General features: G+C 40.5%; 1 protein-coding gene across 1 annotated transcript in view; it reads left to right on the forward strand.

The window, feature by feature from the left end:
* Window positions 1-14905, forward strand: part of LOC133619255 (uncharacterized) — a 208025-nt gene extending 193120 nt beyond the window's left edge. The window contains exons 2-3 of the mRNA XM_072915454.1: window positions 495-1115; window positions 13847-14905. Coding sequence (XP_072771555.1) covers window positions 495-1115; window positions 13847-14190 — 965 coding nt within the window. The 3' untranslated portion in view covers window positions 14191-14905. The remainder of the gene's footprint in view (window positions 1-494; window positions 1116-13846) is intronic.
* Window positions 14906-19193: the final 4288 nt, after the last annotated feature.

The following is a 19193-nucleotide window of genomic DNA, read 5'->3' on the forward strand; positions in this document are numbered from 1 at the left end:
TTTAACTGCGCTAATATTTGGCATCAAGTTAACCAGCAGGGGAGCTGGTTAACTTATGAGTGTAGTATGTGTGTTTGTGAGAATGTCAACGTGTTGTCTGAGTGACGTCAGTGAGTGAGCGGGCGAGTAAGGAGAGGTAGTGGTAGCATGTGCAGGAGTGTTAATAGCATGGTGGATGTCTGGTTGTGCCCTGTGGAAATAATAATTAAAGTGAGTAAGTTGTAACTAATCGACGGCCTCGTCCTTCCGACCAAAGAGTGGAGCTTAATGGACCCAGTGTTACCCCCGACAAAACATGGGCCCTGGATGTAGTCACCGTCGCACAGCGGCATTCAGATGAAAGAGCGGTACCGGTTCTTTTCAAAGGTGGTATAGTACCGATTTCAATTGATTAGTACCACGATACTTTATTAGTAGCAGTATACTGTACAACCCTACTACACACACATACAGTACATAGAAGAAAGTGTGTTTTTATTGTTTGTGTCTTGCAGACGTCCAGCAGCTGATCGGTAATCCAGAAGAAGTTTCCGCTCAGTTAGGGGGGAGCTCCACTTTGAAGCAGGAGACTCCACAACCACCCTGCATTAAAAAGGAAGAGGAGGAACTCTGCATCACTCAGGAGGGAGAGTGTCTTCTAGGACGAGAGGAAGCTGATTACACCAAGTTTCCACTGAGTATTCTCTCTGTGAAGACTGAAGATGATGAAGAGAAACCACAAGTAGACAACCTCTTAGCTCCACTATCAGATAGTGAGGCTGAAGACGAGGTTGAAGAACCTTTGAGCAGCGATAAAGACTGTGAAGGTGATATGAGGACTCACACTGACAACAAACACTCTGAATGCTCTACAAAGAAGAGAGGTGAAACATGTTTCAGCTGCTCAGTTTGTGCTGAAAGTTTTACTAAGAAGAGCCGTTTGACTCGACACATGAGAACACACACAGGAGAAAAAACATTTATTTGTTCAGTTTGTGGCAGAAGCTTTTCTCAAAATTGCATTTTGACTGAACACATGAGAACACACACAGGAGAAAAACCATATAAGTGTTCAGTGTGTGGCAAAAGCTTTTGTGTTAAGACCAATTTGACTAAACACATGAGAACACACACTGGTGAAAAACCATTTAGTTGTTCAGTTTGTGGCATAAGCTTTTCTCAAAATAGCTATTTGACTGAACACATGAGAACACACACTGGACTAAAACCATTAAATTGTTCAGTTTGTGGTACAAGCTTTCCTCATAACGGCTCTTTGTGGCGACACATGAGAACACACGCTGGAGAAAAATCATTTAGTTGTTCAGTGTGCTGTAAAAGGTTCTCACGTAATGCAGACGCAGTAAAACACATAAGAACACACAAGGGAAAATAACCAATTAGCTGTTTAGTTTGTGGTATGTTGCTCATATGTGGCGACATCCACCCTACCCAGGACCTCCTCACTGCTTCTTCCACAATATCTGAGGTATTCATACAAACTTGGATTATTTGAGTATAATCTTATCTACTCATGACCCCATGTCTTCTCTGTATCTGAAACCTTCCTGAACAGTAAGATAGATGATGCTTCAAGTGCTTGGTTACTCCTTCTTCAGTCCAGGGACCTGGGGCCTCATGTGTCAAGTTTGTGCACGCTCAAAAACCTGCACTACACCCTTTTTCACTGCAAAGTTGAGATGTATCAAAACTGACTAACGCATAAGTGATGCTGGGTAACTGTTTGCATAACCAAGTGCCAACTTTTACTCCTCAGACTGATTGATGTGCAAATCAGAGACATATGAACAATTAACCCCCAACACCCACAACCCAACCCCCACCTCCCTCGACATGGTCCTGGTGGAGATCTACACTCTTAGTGCTTTTCGTCTTTATTCAGAGTAATGATTTGACTTTCTAAAGGTTTTGAACTACTAAGTGGGTTGAAAAATATGTATGTGTTTCTTGTAGTATTTAAAATGTAGAATTGTTTTTCTTCATTGTTTGTCCTTTTTCTGGTTTGAACAACAGCCATGGAAAAAGTCTGTGCACATGCTTGTATATATACATTTTTTATTTTCAAACAGTAGTTGTCCGTTATTTGATGTTAGATACTTTTGCCAACCATTGTTTTAAAACAAGATTAAATTGCTTTTATTTTGAAAAACATCTGTTGTGGAGTAGGAAACGGAAGTGTCTGTATTCTAGCGCAAATGTACTTGACGCCAAGCAAAAAGACAAAGACCGCATGCTATGATTTTTTGGAGAATTTTCGAATTCACGATTTTAAAGTCATATGATTCACAGCAAATATAGCAACAAATATCTCAATTGGTATTTTCCAAAGCCACGAAACGTGCATTGAGTTTGGAGCGATATGTGAAGTGAAGATTGAAGACGTGATAGAAGATGGACGACTACTGCTATGCTAAGATGGCGACGTCCGCTAAAAGAGAACATGAAAGAGAATCAACTTCCAGCAAATCACCAACGGAGATAAAGACGAAAGATGAAGGTGAGTGAGTTGAAGTTTTGTCATTTGAAAGCTATTTCAAGCCCTTAAAAAAGTGTTCAACAATGTACAAACCCCGTTTCCATATGAGTTGGGAAATTGTGTTAGATGTAAATATAAACGGAATACAATGATTTGCAAATCATATTCAACCCATATTCAGTTGAATATGCTACAAAGACAACATATTTGATGTTCAAACTGATAAACTTTTTTTTTTTTCAAATAATCATTAACTTTAGAATTTGATGCCAGCAACACGTGACAAAGAAGTTGGGAAAGGTGGCAATAAATACTGATAAAGTTGAGGAATGCTCATCAAACACTTATTTGGAACATCCCACAGGTGAACAGGCAAATTGGGAACAGGTGGGTGCCATGATTGGGTATAATAGTAGATTCCATGAAATGCTCAGTCATTGACAAACAAGGATGGGGCGAGGGTCCCCACTTTGTCAAAAAATGCGTGAGCAAATAGTTGAACAGTTTAAGAAAAACCTCTCTCAACCTGCTATTGCAAGGAATTTAGGGATTTCACCATCTACGGTCCGTAATATCATCAAAGGGTTCAGAGAATCTGGAGAAATCACTGCACGTAAGCAGCTAAGCCCGTGACCTTCGATCCCTCAGGCTGTACTGCATCAACAAGCGACATCAGTGTGTAAAGGATATCACCACATGGGCTCAGGAACACTTCAGAAACCCACTGTCATTAACTACAGTTGGTCGCTACATCTGTGTGTGCAAGTTAAAACTCTCCTATGCAAGGCGAAAACTGTTTATCAACAACACCCAGAAACGCCGTAGGCTAATATGAACTGATACAAAGTGGAAAAAAGTTCTGTGGTCTGACGAGTCCACATTTTAAATTGTTTTTGGAAACTGTGGACGTCGTGTCCTCCGGACCAAAGAGGAAAAGAACCATCCGGATTGTTATAGGCGCAAAGTTGAAAAGCCAGCATGTGTGATGGTATGGGGGTGTATTAGTGCCCAAGACATGGGTAACTTACACATCTGTGAAGGCGCCATTAATGTTGAAAGGTACATACAGGTTTTGGAGCAACATATGTTGCCATCCAAGCAACGTTACCATGGACGCCCCTGCTTATTTCAGCAAGACAATGCCAAGCCACGTGTTACGTCAACGTGGCTTCATAGTAAAAGAGTGCGGGTACAAGACTGGCCTGCATGTAGTCCAGACCTGTCTCCCATTGAAAATGTGTGGTGCATTATGAAGCCTAAAATACCACAACGGAGACCCACGGACTGTTGAACAACTTAAGCTGTACATCAAGCAAGAATGGAAAATAATTCCACCTGGGAAGCTTCAAAAATGTGTCTCCACAGTTCCCAAACGTTTACTGAGTGTTGTTAAAAGGAAAGGCCATGTAACACAGTGGTGAACATGCCCTTTCCCAACTACTCTGGCACGTGTTGCAGCCATGAAATTCTAAGTTAATTATTATTTGCAAAAAAAGTTTATCAGTTTGAACATCAAATATCTTGTCTTTGTAGTGCATTCAACTGAATATGGGTTGAATATGATTTGCAAATCATTGTATTCCGTTTATATTTACATCTAACTCAATTTCCCAAATCTATGGAAACAGGTTTGGAAAGAAAGAGATGCCATGATTGTTAGCTTGAAGAAGGCAGTGGAGTTCACATCAGAGGAGATGAAAAAATGCAAAAGTCAAAATAAGAAAGTGAAAGAGCAAAACCACCGCTTCCTATTTTGGGCAAATGCCACTAATGAATTATTTAGCTTGCATTACTAAGCTCAAAATAGCTATTTGAGTCGACACAAGAGAACACGTAGGTGAAAAAACATTTAATTGTTCAGTTTGTGGTAAAAACCTTTTTCGAAATTGCAGTTTGACTTAACACATGAGAACACACACAGGTGAAAAACCATTTAATTGTTCAGTTTTTTTGGCAAAAGCTTTTCTCAAAATGTCAATTTGACTCAACACATTAGAACACACTTAGGTGAAAAACCTTGTAATTGTTCAGTTTGTGGCAAAAGCTTTTCTCAAATAGCTATTTGAGTCGACACATGAGAACAAACACAGGAGAAAAAACATTTAATGGTTAAATTTATGGTAAAAGCTTTTCTCGAAATTGCAATTTAACTGACCAGATGAGAACACACGTGGAAATCCATTTAATTGTTCAGTTTGTGGCAAAAGTTTTTCTCAAAATAGCATTTTGACTGAACACATGAGAACACACACAGGTGAAAAACCATTTAACTGTTCAATTTGTGGTGAAAACTTTTCTATTAAGAACCGTTTGACGGAACACATGAGAACACACACATGTGAAAAACCATTTAGTTGTTCAGTTTGTTGTAAAAGGTTCCAACATAAAGCAGACGCAGTAAAACACATAAGAACACACAAGGGAAAATAACCAATTAGCTTTTTAGTTTGTGGTATGTTGCTCATATGTGGCGACATCCACCCTACCCAGGACCTCCTCACTGCTTCTTTCACAAATATCTGAGGTATTCATACAAACTTTGATTATTTGGAGCATAATCTTATCCACTCATGACCCCATGTCTTCTCTGTATCTGAAACCTTCCTGAACAGTAAGATAGATGATGCTTCAAGTGCTTGGTTACTCCTTCTTCAGTCCAGGGACCTGGGGCCTCATGTGTCAAGTTTGTGCACACTCAAAAACCTGCACTACACCCTTTTTCACTGCAAAGTTGAGATGTATCAAAACTGACATAATTAAAATGCAGCATGAGACACTGCACACTGATATAGTTCTGTGAAAATGATTGTCTTCTTTGCAAATGTAAAGAAAGTGAACAGTGTGTGATTTACTGCAATACTGTCAGTCTTTGAACTTTTTATTTGTGCTTTCTTGAAATTGTTCACACATTGCACAGCTTTTATTTTTCTATCAATACACATTATGTCTAGAAGACAGGAAGTAACTCAACACTCTTGAATAGTTTCTACCTCAGTTTGTATGGTTTGTTGAGTTAGCACAGGATTAATATGTGGAAATGACAAATGAGGTAGTTGATACATAGAATAGTTTTTCTCTATGCTTTATTTTGTTTTTTGTTCAAACCTAGATGGGTTGTGACTTAAAGTTTAATAGTAACACTGAGATTAAGTCTAAGTTCATTGTGTTCTTCAAGGTGTTTTTGAAAAGGTGCCATTTTTTCCCTCAAAATATTTTACTAACTTGGAGTATTTGTCAAGATGATTATTTGTGATAAGTAAATTTTTAGGATGTGCTTGTTCTATGGCCAAAGTAAAAAATAAAGAAAATACTCTGAAGTTGTCGTAGTCGTATTTTTAAGTTATCATGCCATGATTTTACCCGTCCCGCCCACGTGGAAATAGATTTTCCTCCATGTGGCCCCTGAGCTAAAATGAGTGTGACACCCCTGCTGTAATGTGACTCATGTGAGCAGGTTACTGTATAAACACATTTTGTTATAAGTTATAAAAATGTGTTCACTTCTCAGAGACACATCAATGTCAGGCTGACAATCGCTCTTCCGCTTTCTCCAAACACGAGAACAAAGCAGCTCCTACTGACTTGTGATTGGTCAGACCGTGCCCATCTTAATCACATGGCTAATTTCAATATAATAAATTGCGATGTAACACAATTGAATATCTTATATGCTCAGACAGTAATGTGTTTATATAAGTTTAGATTGTGTTATGATGTTTGTAATGGGGAAAGATGTTAATGTGTCTTGTTTTCATGTTTGCATTTAAGATAGTTGGCATTTAGCATGATAGCTGTTAACTGGCGATTAGTGATGTTAAGTGCCTAAGATGGTAGTTATTGATTAGCAGTGTGATGAGGGCTTTCTGCTGGTGAGTGATTAGCACTACAGTTAGAGCCACCTATCGCTAGGTAGAAATGAGCAGTTTCACCAACATTTTTATGTGAAACCATATTACTAACTGTCTGGTGTTTGACAGGATTCATGGAAGTTTATTGTCATACCAGCACACGATACACATGAGATGGCACACAATTTAGTAGCACGTGAACAATAGGATTGGTCCTGGTGGAGATCTACACTCTTAGTGCTTTTCTTCTTTATTCAGAGTAATCATTTGACTTTCTAAAGGTTTTTAACTAAAACAACTAAGTAGGTTGAAAAATATTTCTGTTTCTTGTAGTATTTAAAATCTATGATTTTTTTCTTCAATGTTTGCCCTTTTTCTGGTTTGAACAACAGCCATGGAAAAAGTCTGTGCACGTGCTTGTATATATATATATTTTATTTTCAAAGAGTTGTTGTCCATTATTTAATGTTAGATACTTTTGCCAACCATTGTTTTAAAACAAGATTAAATTTACTTTATTTTGAAAAACAACTGTTGTGGAGTAGGAAACGGAAGTGGCGGGCTTTTAGCGCATGCGCAAATGTACTTGAAGCCAAGCAAAAAGACGAGGACCGCATGCTATGGTTGTTCGGAGATTCTTCGAATTCACGATCTTAAAGTCATATGATTCACAGCAAATATAGCAACAAATATCTCAATTGGTATTTTCCAAAGCCACGAAACGTGCATTGAGTTTGGAGCGATATGTGAAGTGAAGATTGAAGACGTGATAGAAGATGGACGACTACTGCTATGCTAAGATGGCGACGTCCGCTAAAAGAGAACATGAAAGAGAATCAACTTCCAGCAAATCACCAACGGAGATAAAGACGAAAGATGAAGGTGAGTGAGTTGAAGTTTTATCTTTTGAAAACTATTTGAATTTCAAGCCCTTAAAGTCTAAATGAGCCGACCTTGTTGAAGAATGTAAAGAAAGAGCCGCCATGATTGTTAGCTTGAAGAAGGCAGTGGAGTTCACATCAGAGGAGATGAAAGAATGCAAAAGTCACATTTAGAAACTAAAAGCAAAACAACAACTCTGTTAGGCTCGTTCGGTGTGTGTAAGGAAGGGATAGTAGTTCTTTTAGAGTTGGGACACGTTGACAGATTCCGGCCAGAGAATCCTTTAATCATCTTTATTGCTGAAAGGTAGATGTGTGTGTGTGTGTGTGTGTGTGTGTGTGTGTGTGTGTGTGTGTGTGTGTGTGTGTGTGTGTGTGTGTGTGTGTGTGATCTAAACAAATAGAGAAAAGAGGAAAAATTACAATCCAATTATATACTCATTAATATGCAGCAATATACATGTATATGCATACATAATATAATATAATATCATCCATCCATCCATCCATCTTCTTCCGCTTATCCGAGGTCGGGTCGCGGGGGCAGCAGCTTAAGCAGGGAAGCCCAGACTTCCCTCTCCCCAGCCACTTCGACCAGCTCTTCCCGGGGATCCCGAGGCGTTCCCAGGCCAGCCGGGTGACATCGTCTTCCCAACGTGTCCTGGGTTTTCCCCCTGGCCTCTTACCGGTTGGACATGCCCTACACACCTCCCTAGGGAGGCGTTCAGGTGGCATCCTGACCAGATGCCTGAACCACCTCATCTGGTTCCTCTCCATGTGGTGGAGCAGAAGCTTTACTATGAGCTCCCCCCGGATGGCAGAGCTTCTCACCCTATCTCTAAGGGAGAGCCCCGCCACCCGGCGGAGGAAACTCATTTTGGCCGCTTGTACCCGTGATCTTGTTCTTTCGGTTTTAACCCAAAGCTCATGACCATAGGTGAGGATGGGAACGTAGATCGACCAGTAAATTGAGAGTTTTGCCTTCCAACTCAGCTCCTTCACCACAACGGATCGATACAGCGTCTGCATTACTGAAGACGCCGCACCGATCCGCCTGTCGATCTCACGATCCACTCTTCCCTCATTCGTGAACAAGACTCCGAGGTACTTGAACTCCTCCACTTGGGGCATGGTCTCCTCCCCAACCCGGAGATGGCACTCCACCCTTTTCCGGGCAACAACCATGGACTCGGACTTAGAGGTGCTGATTCTCATCCCAGTCACTTCACAAACCGATCCAGTGAGAGCTGAAGATGCTGGCCAGATGAAGCCATCAGGACCACATCATCTGCAAAAAGCAGAGACCTAATCCTGCAGCCACCCAACCGGATCCCCTCAACGCCTTGACTGCGCCTAGTAGAGATGCGCGGTTTGCGGACACAACCGCGAAGTCCGCGGATAATCCGCGGGTCGGGCGGTTGAAATAAAAAAAAAATTAGATTTTATCTGCGGGTCGGGCGGTTGAAATTTAAAAAAAATTAGATTTTAAATAGATTCAGGCGGGTGGCGGTTAAACCAATTCGGAAATATATATACATAGTTAAATGTTGTTACCCACATACGAAAAACGAGCAGCACTCTTTGAAACATGCAATTATTTATCAGCAGGCACTGCACTGCAGCACAACACAACAGAAGATGAAAAAAAAAAAAGATTGCAACGCCGGCAGCAAACGTGGTACGCGACAAACTAAAAAAGGGAAAACTAAAGACCAGGGGAAAAAAAGGCCAGAAAAGTTCAGCGTGGACTCGTTTTTATGAGGTTGTAAATCAGGATGATAGTAATGCTGGCTACGTGATTTGCAAGAGCTGCGACGCTGTTTATGTCTACGACAGTCACAAAACCGGGACATCTAACATGGTGCATCACATTTGTGCAAAACCATGATAAAGTGCAGTCTGATGGGTTTGATTTCCCCCCTTCAGCTATTTGCCTTGGCCAATAAGTTGCAGGTAATTTATTATTATTATTTATTTTTGTTTAAATAGAGATGACATACATATGTTATTGTATAATTTAAGTTTGTGCGCGTGATTGACAGCCTAAGGCTTATGAGGCACATTTTTTATTTATTTTTTTATTTCAACTTAAAAATGTATGAGCCTATGCCTACAACATAGGCTATGTGTTTATCTTTATTTTCCTGCCTGTCGTTGACAATGGAGATTGTCTGATATTTTGTCATGGCTGCAGATCAATCAATAAAGGTTCATCTTTGTCGCGAAATTGTTCACTGTTTCACTGTGCACCCCGCCCTCGTCCCTATTTGAGCATTATAACGTTAACAAGTTAATATTCATTGAAAGAAATTCAGAAAAAAATTTTTACCTAACGAAAATATAGGCCTAGTCTTTCTAAAACGTTTTTTTAACTTCTTAAAAGCCTCATTCTGCTTGCTGCAACTGCGCACACAAAGTGTGAGGAACGCACTCCTGATCTGAGGGCATTGGCAACAATAGTCAACACTTTCTTAATGGAAATGACAATAATATTATAATAATGATAAATAATATTATCATGCATTAATATCTCTTAGCCACTAATGCGTGGCCAAGAGATATTAATTTGTGTGTGATGATACCGGGTAGAAGGAGACGGCACTGAGACAGGGAGAGCGTTTAGCCTGGGGCGTATTTATTCAAAAGGGAATTATATATATCTCTATATAAATATAATAATAATAATAATAATAATAATAATAATAATATATATATATATATATTTATATATGTATAATTCATACAATATATTATCCAATATATTATATGATATTATACTATATATTATATTATACTATATTATATATATATATATTAATATATCAATATATGTATATCAATATATATATATATATATATATATATATATATATATATATATATTAGATGTGTATGTAACCAAACAGGAAATGGGTGTCAGACTATGTGTGGAATTTAACTGGAGGGTTTTACCGTAAGTGTTGGAGGTGCGTGTTGAGAGGAGCGGTGCTGTCAAGAAAGGGCGAGGCAGGCAGGGTTTGTCCAGGGGCGGAAGCGTGGTCGGGAGGCTGGAGGAGGATCTCTGGTGGCGGTTGTTTAAGTAGTCGTCCCTCTCATCAGATGGAACGCAGCTGCCTGCAGCAGTGTGAGTGACGCGAGCGCGTTTGGATGTGCGCTCAGCGCGGCTCCCAGATGATTGCGCACTGGTGTGCGTCTGGGCCGTGACAGCGTGGCACGCATTGAATGTCTCTGCTGCATTGGATCAGTCTCCTTTCTTTAACAGGCAAAAGCTTTATAACCTCACTAATGCCTTGCATCGTCTATATTAGATATATAAGAACGGGTGGGTGCGGGCCGGTGTGGTTTTGATAAAATGTTGGTTCGGGTGAATGGCGGATGGGTGACGACTTTTGTGATGCGGTTGCGGATGAAATAATTGCCTATCCGCGCATCTCTAGCGCCTAGTAATTCTGTCCATAAAAGTTATGAACAGAATGGGTGACAAAGGGCAGCCTTGGCGGAGTCCAACCCTCACTGGAAACGTGTCCGACTTCCTGCCGGCAATGCGGACCAAGCTCTGACACTGATCGCACAGGGAGCGGACCGCCACAATCAGACAGTCCGATACCCCATACTCTCTGAGCACTCCCTACAGGATTTCCCGAGGGACACGGTCGAATGCCTTCTCCAAGTCCACAAAGCACATTTAGACTGGTTGAGCAAACTCCCATGCACCCTCAAGGACCCTGCCGAAAGTATAGAGATGGTCCACAGTTCCACGACCAGGATGTCCACGCGATGCTGCAGAGTGTTGTCAACCAAGACAGCGCCACAGCATCCAGAGCCTTAAGGAACTCCGGGCGGATCTCATCTACCCCCGGGGCCTTGCCACCGAGGAGCTTTTTAACTACCTCAGCAACCTCAGCCCCAGAAATAGGAGAGCCCACCACAGATTCCCCAGGCACTGCTTCCTCATAGGAAGACGTGTTGGTGGGATTGAGGAGGTCTTCGAAGTCTTCTCTCCACCGATCCACAACATCCGCAGTCGAGGTCAGCAGAACACCATCCTCACCATACACGATGTTGATAGTGCACTGCTTCCCCTACCTGAGGCGGCGGATCGTGGTCCTAAATTGCTTCGAAGCCATCCGGAAGTCGTTTTCCATGGCTTCCCCAAACTCCTCCCATGTCCGAGTTTTTGCCTCCACGACCGCTGAAGCCGCACACCGCTTGGCCTGTCGGTACCTGTCCGCTGCCTCCGGAGTCCTATGAGCCAAAAGAACCCGATAGGACTCCTTCTTCATCTTGACAGCATCCCTCACCGCCGGTGTCCACCAACGGGTTCTAGGATTACCGCCACGACAGGTACCAACTACCTTGCGGCCACAGCTCCAATCAGCCGCCTCGACAATAGAGGTGCGGAACATGATCCACTAGGATTCAATGTCCAGCACCTCCCTCGTGACATGTTCAAAGTTCTTCCGGAGGTGGGAATTGAAATTGTCTCTGACAGGAGACTCTGACAGACGTTCCCAGCAGACCCTCACAATGCGTCTGGGCCCGCCAGGTCTGTCCGGCATGCTCCCCCACCATCGCAGCCAACTCACCACCAGGTGGTGATCGGTAGAAAGCTCCGCCCCTCTCTTAACCCGAGTGTCCAAAACATGAGGCCGTAAATCCGATGACACAACTACAAAGTCGATCATGGAACTGTGGCCTAGGGTGTCCTGGTGCCAAGTGCACATATGGACACCCTTATGTTTGAACATGGTGTTTGTTATGGACAATTTGTGACGGGCACAAAAGTCTAATAACAAAACACCACTCGGGTTCAGATCCGGACGGCCATTCTTCCCAATCACGCCTCTCCAGGTTTCGCTGTCGTTGCCAACATGAACATTGAAGTCCCCCAGTAGGACAAGGGAATCACCCGGGGGACCACTTTCCAGTACTCCCTCGAGTGTATCCAAAAAAAGCATTCGCCGTTTTCCGTAGTCTTCCCTTGACGCTACCTTTTTTATCACATCCATGGGAGCCCGCATTCTCGTTAACTCTCCTTCGACAAATGGACAAAGTTTTTCGGTAAGTAGAATCACAGCTGACCTGGACATTCGAATGTTCTCTTGTCGTTTGAGAAGTGTTGTATCCCAAATAGCTGCAATCGCTTTTTCTTAAGGTATCCATGTGTGAATTCCACAAGCGTCTGTACATGTAGAAGAAGGAGAAAGCTTTGACTGTAAGCAGAAACTTAGAGTCAAATAATAATTTTACAAGGTTAAAATATAAATTAAAATGCATTAAACACATTGGACTTGTCTCGTTGCACTCAAATAACAATTTACAATTTTCCATATTACATATAGTCTGCTATAATCAAGGATTAGATTAGAATAGAATATAAAGTTTTACTAACATTATGTTAAATTATTCATGATTTATGGTTGCCACTCCTGGTCTGTGCTTTAAGAAAAATACAATTATTAATTAAGTACTAAAAACAAAACTATGGATAAATGCACACAGATAAGCCATGTAGCAGGTAAAACACATTTATTAAAGACAAAACATTGTAGGAATTTGTTACAAAATGTAGTCATTTCACTTGCATTAGTTGACTGCTAATTGGGCAGTTTTAACTGCGCTAATATTTGGCATCAAGTTAACCAGCAGGGGAGCTGGTTAACTTATGAGAGTAGTATGTGTGTTTGTGAGAATGTCAACGTGTTGTCTGAGTGACGTCAGTGAGTGAGCGGGCGAGTAAGGAGAGGTAGTGGTAGCATGTGCAGGAGTGTTAATAGCATGGTGGATGTCTGGTTGTGCCCTGTGGAAATAATAAATAAAGTGAGCAAGTTGTAACTAATCGACGGCCTCGTCCTTCCGACCAAAGAGTGGAGCTTAATGGACCCAGTGTTACCCCCGACAAAACATGGGCCCTGGAGTAAGTCACCGCCGCACAGTGGCATTCAGATGAAAGAACGGTACCGGTTCTTTTCAAAGGTGGTATAGTACCGATTTCAATTGATTAGTACCACAATATTTTATTAGTAGCAGTATACTGTACAACCCTACTACACACACATACAGTACATAGACGAAAGTGTGTTTTTGTTGTTTGTGTCTTGCAGACGTCCAGCAGCTGATCGGTAATCCAGAAGTAGTTTCCGCTCAGTTAGGGGGGAGCTCCACTTTGAAGCAGGAGACTCCACAACCACCCTGCATTAAAAAGGAAGAGGAGGAACTCTGCATCACTCAGGAGGGAGAGTGTCTTCTAGGACGAGAGGAAGCTGATTACACCAAGTTTCCACTGAGTATTCTCTCTGTGAAGACTGAAGATGATGAAGAGAAACCACAAGTAGACAACCTCTTAGCTCCACTATCAGATAGTGAGGCTGAAGACGAGGTTGAAGAACCTTTGAGCAGCGATAAAGACTGTGAAGGTGATATGAGGACTCACACTGACAACAAACACTCCAAATGCTCTACAAAGAAGAGAGGTGAAACATGTTTCAGCTGCTCAGTTTGTGCTGAAAGTTTTACTAAGAAGAGCCGTTTGACTCGACACATGAGAACACACACAGGAGAAAAAACATTTATTTGTTCAGTTTGTGGCAAAAGCTTTTCTCAAAATTGCATTTTGACTGAACACATGAGAACACACACAGGAGAAAAACCATATAAGTGTTCAGTGTGTGGCAAACGCTTTTGTGTTAAGACCAATTTGACTAAACACATGAGAACACACACTGGTGAAAAACCATTTAGTTGTTCAGTTTGTGGCATAAGCTTTTCTCAAAATAGCTATTTGACTGAACACATGAGAACACACACTGGACTAAAACCATTAAATTGTTCAGTTTGTGGTACAAGCTTTCCTCATAACGGCTCTTTGTGGCGACACATGAGAACACACACTGGAGAAAAACCATTTAGTTGTTCAGTGTGCTGTAAAAGGTTCTCACGTAAAGCAGACGCAGTAAAACACATAAGAACACACAAGGGAAAATAACCAATTAGCTGTTTAGTTTGTGGTATGTTGCTCATATGTGGTGACATCCACCCTACCCAGGACCTCCTCACTGCTTCTTTCACAAATATCTGAGGTATTCATACAAACTTGGATTATTTGAAGCATAATATTATCTACTCATGACCCCATGTCTTCTCTGTATCTGAAACCTTCCTGAACAGTAAGATAGATGATGCTTCAAGTGCTTGGTTACTCCTTCTTCAGTCCAGGGACCTGGGGCCTCATGTGTCAAGTTTGTACACGCTCAAAAACCTGCACTGCACCCTTTTTCACTGCAAAGTTGAGATGTATCAAAACTGACTAACGCATAAGTGATGCTGGGTAACTGTTTGCATAACAAAGTGCCAACTTTTACTCCTCAGACTGATTGATGTGCAAATCAGAGACATATGAACAATTAACCCCCAACACCCACAACCCAACCCCCACCTCCCTCGACATGGTCCTGGTGGAGATCTACACTCTTAGTGCTTTTCTTCTTTATTCAGAGTAATGATTTGACTTTCTAAAGGTTTTGAACTACTAAGTGGGTTGAAAAATATGTATGTGTTTCTTGTAGTATTTAAAATGTAGAATTGTTTTTCTTCAATGTTTGCCCTTTTTCTGGTTTGAACAACAGCCATGGAAAAAGTCTGTGCACATGCTTGTATATATACATTTTTTATTTTCAAACAGTAGTTGTCCGTTTTTTGATGTTAGATACTTTTGCCAACCATTGTTTTAAAACAAGATTAAATTGCCTTTATTTTGAAAAACATCTGTTGTGGAGTAGGAATAGGAAGTGTCTGTATTCTAGCGCAAATGTACTTGACGCCAAGCAAAAAGACAAAGACCGCATGCTGTGATTTTTTTGGAGAATTTTCGAATTCACGATCTTAAAGTCATATGATTCACAGCAAATATAGCAACAAATATCTCAATTGGTATTTTCCAAAGCCACGAAACGTGCATTGAGTTTGGAGCGATATGTGAAGTGAAGATTGAAGACGTGATAGAAGATGGACGACTACTGCTATGCTAAGATGGCGACGTCTGCTAAAAGAGAACATGAAAGAGAATCAACTTCCAGCAAATCACCAACGGAGATAAAGACGAAAGATGAAGGTGAGTGAGTTGAAGTTTTGTCATTTGAAAGCTATTTCAAGCCCTTAAAAAAAGTGTTGATGAGAATTTAGCCGATTGTTCAACAATGTACAAACCCCGTTTCCATATGAGTTGGGAAATTGTGTTAGATGTAAATATAAACGGAATACAATGATTTGCAAATCATTTTCAACCCATATTCAGTTGAATATGCTACAAAGACAACATATTTGATGTTCAAACTGATAAACTTTTTTTTTTTGCAAATAATCATTAACTTTAGAATTTGATGCCAGCAACACGTGACAAAGAAGTTGGGAAAGGTGGCAATAAATACTGATAAAGTTGAGGAATGCTCATCAAACACTTATTTGGAACATCCCACAGGTGAACAGGCAAATTGGGAACAGGTGGGTGCCATGATTGGGTATAAAAGTAGATTCCATGAAATGCTCAGTCATTCACAAACAAGGATGGGGCGAGGGTCACCACTTTGTCAACAAATGCGTGAGCAAATTGTTGAACAGTTTAAGAAAAACCTTTCTCAACCAGCTATTGCAAGGAATTTAGGGATTTCACCATCTACGGTCCGTAATATCATCAAAAGGTTCAGAGAATCTGGAGAAATCACTGCACGTAAGCAGTTAAGCCCGTGACCTTCGATCCCTCAGGCTGTACTGCATCAACAAGCGACATCAGTGTGTAAAGGATATCACCACATGGGCTCAGAAACACTTCAGAAACCCACTGTCAGTAACTACAGTTGGTCGCTACATCTGTGTGTGCAAGTTAAAACTCTCCTATGCAAGGCGAAAACCGTTTATCAACAACACCCAGAAACGCCGTCGGCTAATATGAACTGATACAAAGTGGAAAAAAGTTCTGTGGTCTGACGAGTCCACATTTTAAATTGTTTTTGGAAACTGTGGACGTCGTGTCTTCCGGACCAAAGAGGAAAAGAACCATCCGGATTGTTATTGGCGCAAAGTTGAAAAGCCAGTATCTGTGATGGTATGGGGGTGTATTAGTGCCCAAGACATGGGTAACTTACACATCTGTGAAGGCGCCATTAATGTTGAAAGGTACATACAGGTTTTGGAGCAACATATGTTGCCATCCAAGCAACGTTACCATGGACGCCCCTGCTTATTTCAGTAAGACAATGCCAATTCATGTGTTACAGCAACGTGGCTTCATAGTAAAAGAGTGTGGGTACTAGACTGGCCTGCCTGTAGTCCAGACCTGTCTCCCATTGAAAATGTGTGGTGCATTATGAAGCCTAAAATAGCACAACGGAGACCCCCGGACTGTTGAACAACTTAAGCTGTACATCAAGCAAGAATGGGAAAGAATTCCACCTGAGAAGCTTCAAAAATGTGTCTCCTCAGTTCCCAAACGTTTACTGAGTGTTGTTAAAAGGAAAGGCCATGTAACACAGTGGTGAACATGCCCTTTCCCAACTACTTTGACAAATGTTGCAGCCATGAAATTCTAAGTTAATTATTATTTGCAAAAAAAGTTTATCAGTTTGAACATCAAATATCTTGTCTTTGTAGTGCATTCAACTGAATATGAGTTGAATATGATTTGCAAATCATTGTATTCCGTTTATATTTACATCTAACACAATTTCCCAACTCTATGGAAACGGGGTTTGTAAAGAAAGAGATGCCATGATTGTTAGCTTGAAGAAGTCAGTGGAGTTCACATCAGAGGAGATGAAAGAATGCAAAAGTCAAAATAAGAAAGTGAAAGAGCAAAACCACCGCTTCCTATTTTGGGCAAATGCCACTAATGAATTATTTAGCTTGCATTACTAAGCTCAAAATAGCTATTTGAGTCGACACAAGAGAACACGCAGGTGAAAAAACATTTAATTGTTCAGTTTGTGGCAAAAGCTTTTCTCAAAATGTCAATTTGACTCAACACATTAGAACACACTTAGGTGAAAAACCTTGTAATTGTTCAGTTTGTGGCGAAAGCTTTTCTCAAATAGCTATTTGAGTCGACACATGAGAACAAACACAGGAGAAAAAACATTTAATGGTTAAATTTAGGGTAAAAGCTTTTCTCGAAATTGCAGTTTAACTGAACAGATGAGAACACACAGGTGAAAAACCGTTTAATTGTTCAGTTTGTTGCAAAAGCTTTTCTCAAAATTGCTAATTGACTCGACAAATGAGAACACACACAGGTGAAAAACCATTTAATTGATCAGTTTGTGGCAAAATCTTTTCTTAAAATAGCTATTTGAGTCGACACATGAGAAAACACACAGGTTAAAAACCATTTAATTGTTCAGTTTGTGGCAAAAGTTGTGTTGACAGTTGGAAAACCATTTAATTGTTCAGTTTGTGGCAAAAGTTGTGTTGACAGTTGGAAAACCATTTAATTGTTCAGTTTGTGGCGAAAGTTGTGTTGATTCAAAATGTTATTTTAAGAAAAGCTTTTGCCACAAACTGAACGTTTATATGATTATTCACCTGTGTGTGTTCTCATGTGTCGCATCAAACGGCAATTTTGAGAAAATCTTTCACCACAAACTGAACAATTAAATGGTTTTCCAACTGTGTGTTCTCATGTGTTGAGTCAAATGGCAATTTTGAGAAAAGCTTTTGCCACAAACTGAAAATATATATGGTTTTTCACCTGTGTGTGTTCTCATGTGTCGAGTCAAACCACAATTTTGATAAAAGGTTTTGCCACAAATTGAACAATTAAATGGGTTTTCACCTGTGTGTGTGTGTATGTGTGTTCTCATGTGTTGAGTCAAAGAGGTATTTCAATTAAAGATTTTGCCACAAACTGAACAGCTAAATGGGTTTTCACATGTGTGTTTTCTCATGTTTTGAGTCAAATGGCAATTTTGAGAAAAGCTTTTGCCACAAACTAAACGGGTTTTCACCTGTGTGTTTTCATCTGTTCAGTTAAATTGCTATTTCGAGAAAAGCTTTTACAACAAATTGAACCATTCAATATTTTTTCTCCTGTGTGTGTTCTCATGTGTTGACTCAAAAAGCTATTTTGAGAAAAGCTTTTGACACGAATTGAACAATTAAATGGTTTTTCACCTGTGTGTTCTCATTTGTCGACTCAAATAGCTATTTTGAGAAAAGTTTTTGCCACAAACTGAAAATGTATGTCTTTTTTCCTATGTGTGTTCTCATGTGTCGAGTCAAACCACAATTTTGAGAGAAGCTTTTGCCACTAACTAAACAATTAATTGGTTTTTCACCTGTGTGTTCTCATGTGTCGACTCAAATAGCTTTTTTGAGAAAAGCTTTTGCCACAAACTGAACAACTAAATGGTTTTTCACCTGTGTGTGTTCTCATGTGTTCAGTCAAACTGCATCACTCAGGAGGGAGAGTGTCTTCTAGGACGAGAGGAAGCTGATTACACCAAGTTTCCACTGAATATTCTCTCTGTGAAGACTGAAGATGATGAAGAGAAACCACAAGTAGACAACCTCTTAGCTCCACTATCAGATAGTGAGGATGAAGATGAGGTTGAAGAACCTTTGAGCAGTGATAAAGACTGTGAAGGTGATATGAGGACTCACACTGACAACAAACACTCTGAATGCTCTACAAAGAAGAGAGGTAAAACATGTTTGACCTGCTCAGTTTGTGCTGAAAGTTTTACTACAGAGTGCAATTTGACTCGACACATGAGAACACCACACAGGTGAAAAACCATTTAATTGTTCAGTTTGTGGCAAAAGCTTTTCTGTTAAGTGCTATTTGACTCAACACATGAGAACACACACAGGAGAAAAAACATTTAATTGTTCAGTTTGTGACAAAAGCTTTTCTCGAAATAGCATTTTGACTCAACACATGAGAACACACACAGGTGAAAAACCAATTAATTGTTCAGTTTGTGACAAAAACTTTTCTCA

This window comes from Nerophis lumbriciformis, linkage group LG20, assembly GCF_033978685.3.
Source record: "Nerophis lumbriciformis linkage group LG20, RoL_Nlum_v2.1, whole genome shotgun sequence".
NCBI classification, from domain to species: Eukaryota; Metazoa; Chordata; class Actinopteri; order Syngnathiformes; family Syngnathidae; genus Nerophis; species Nerophis lumbriciformis.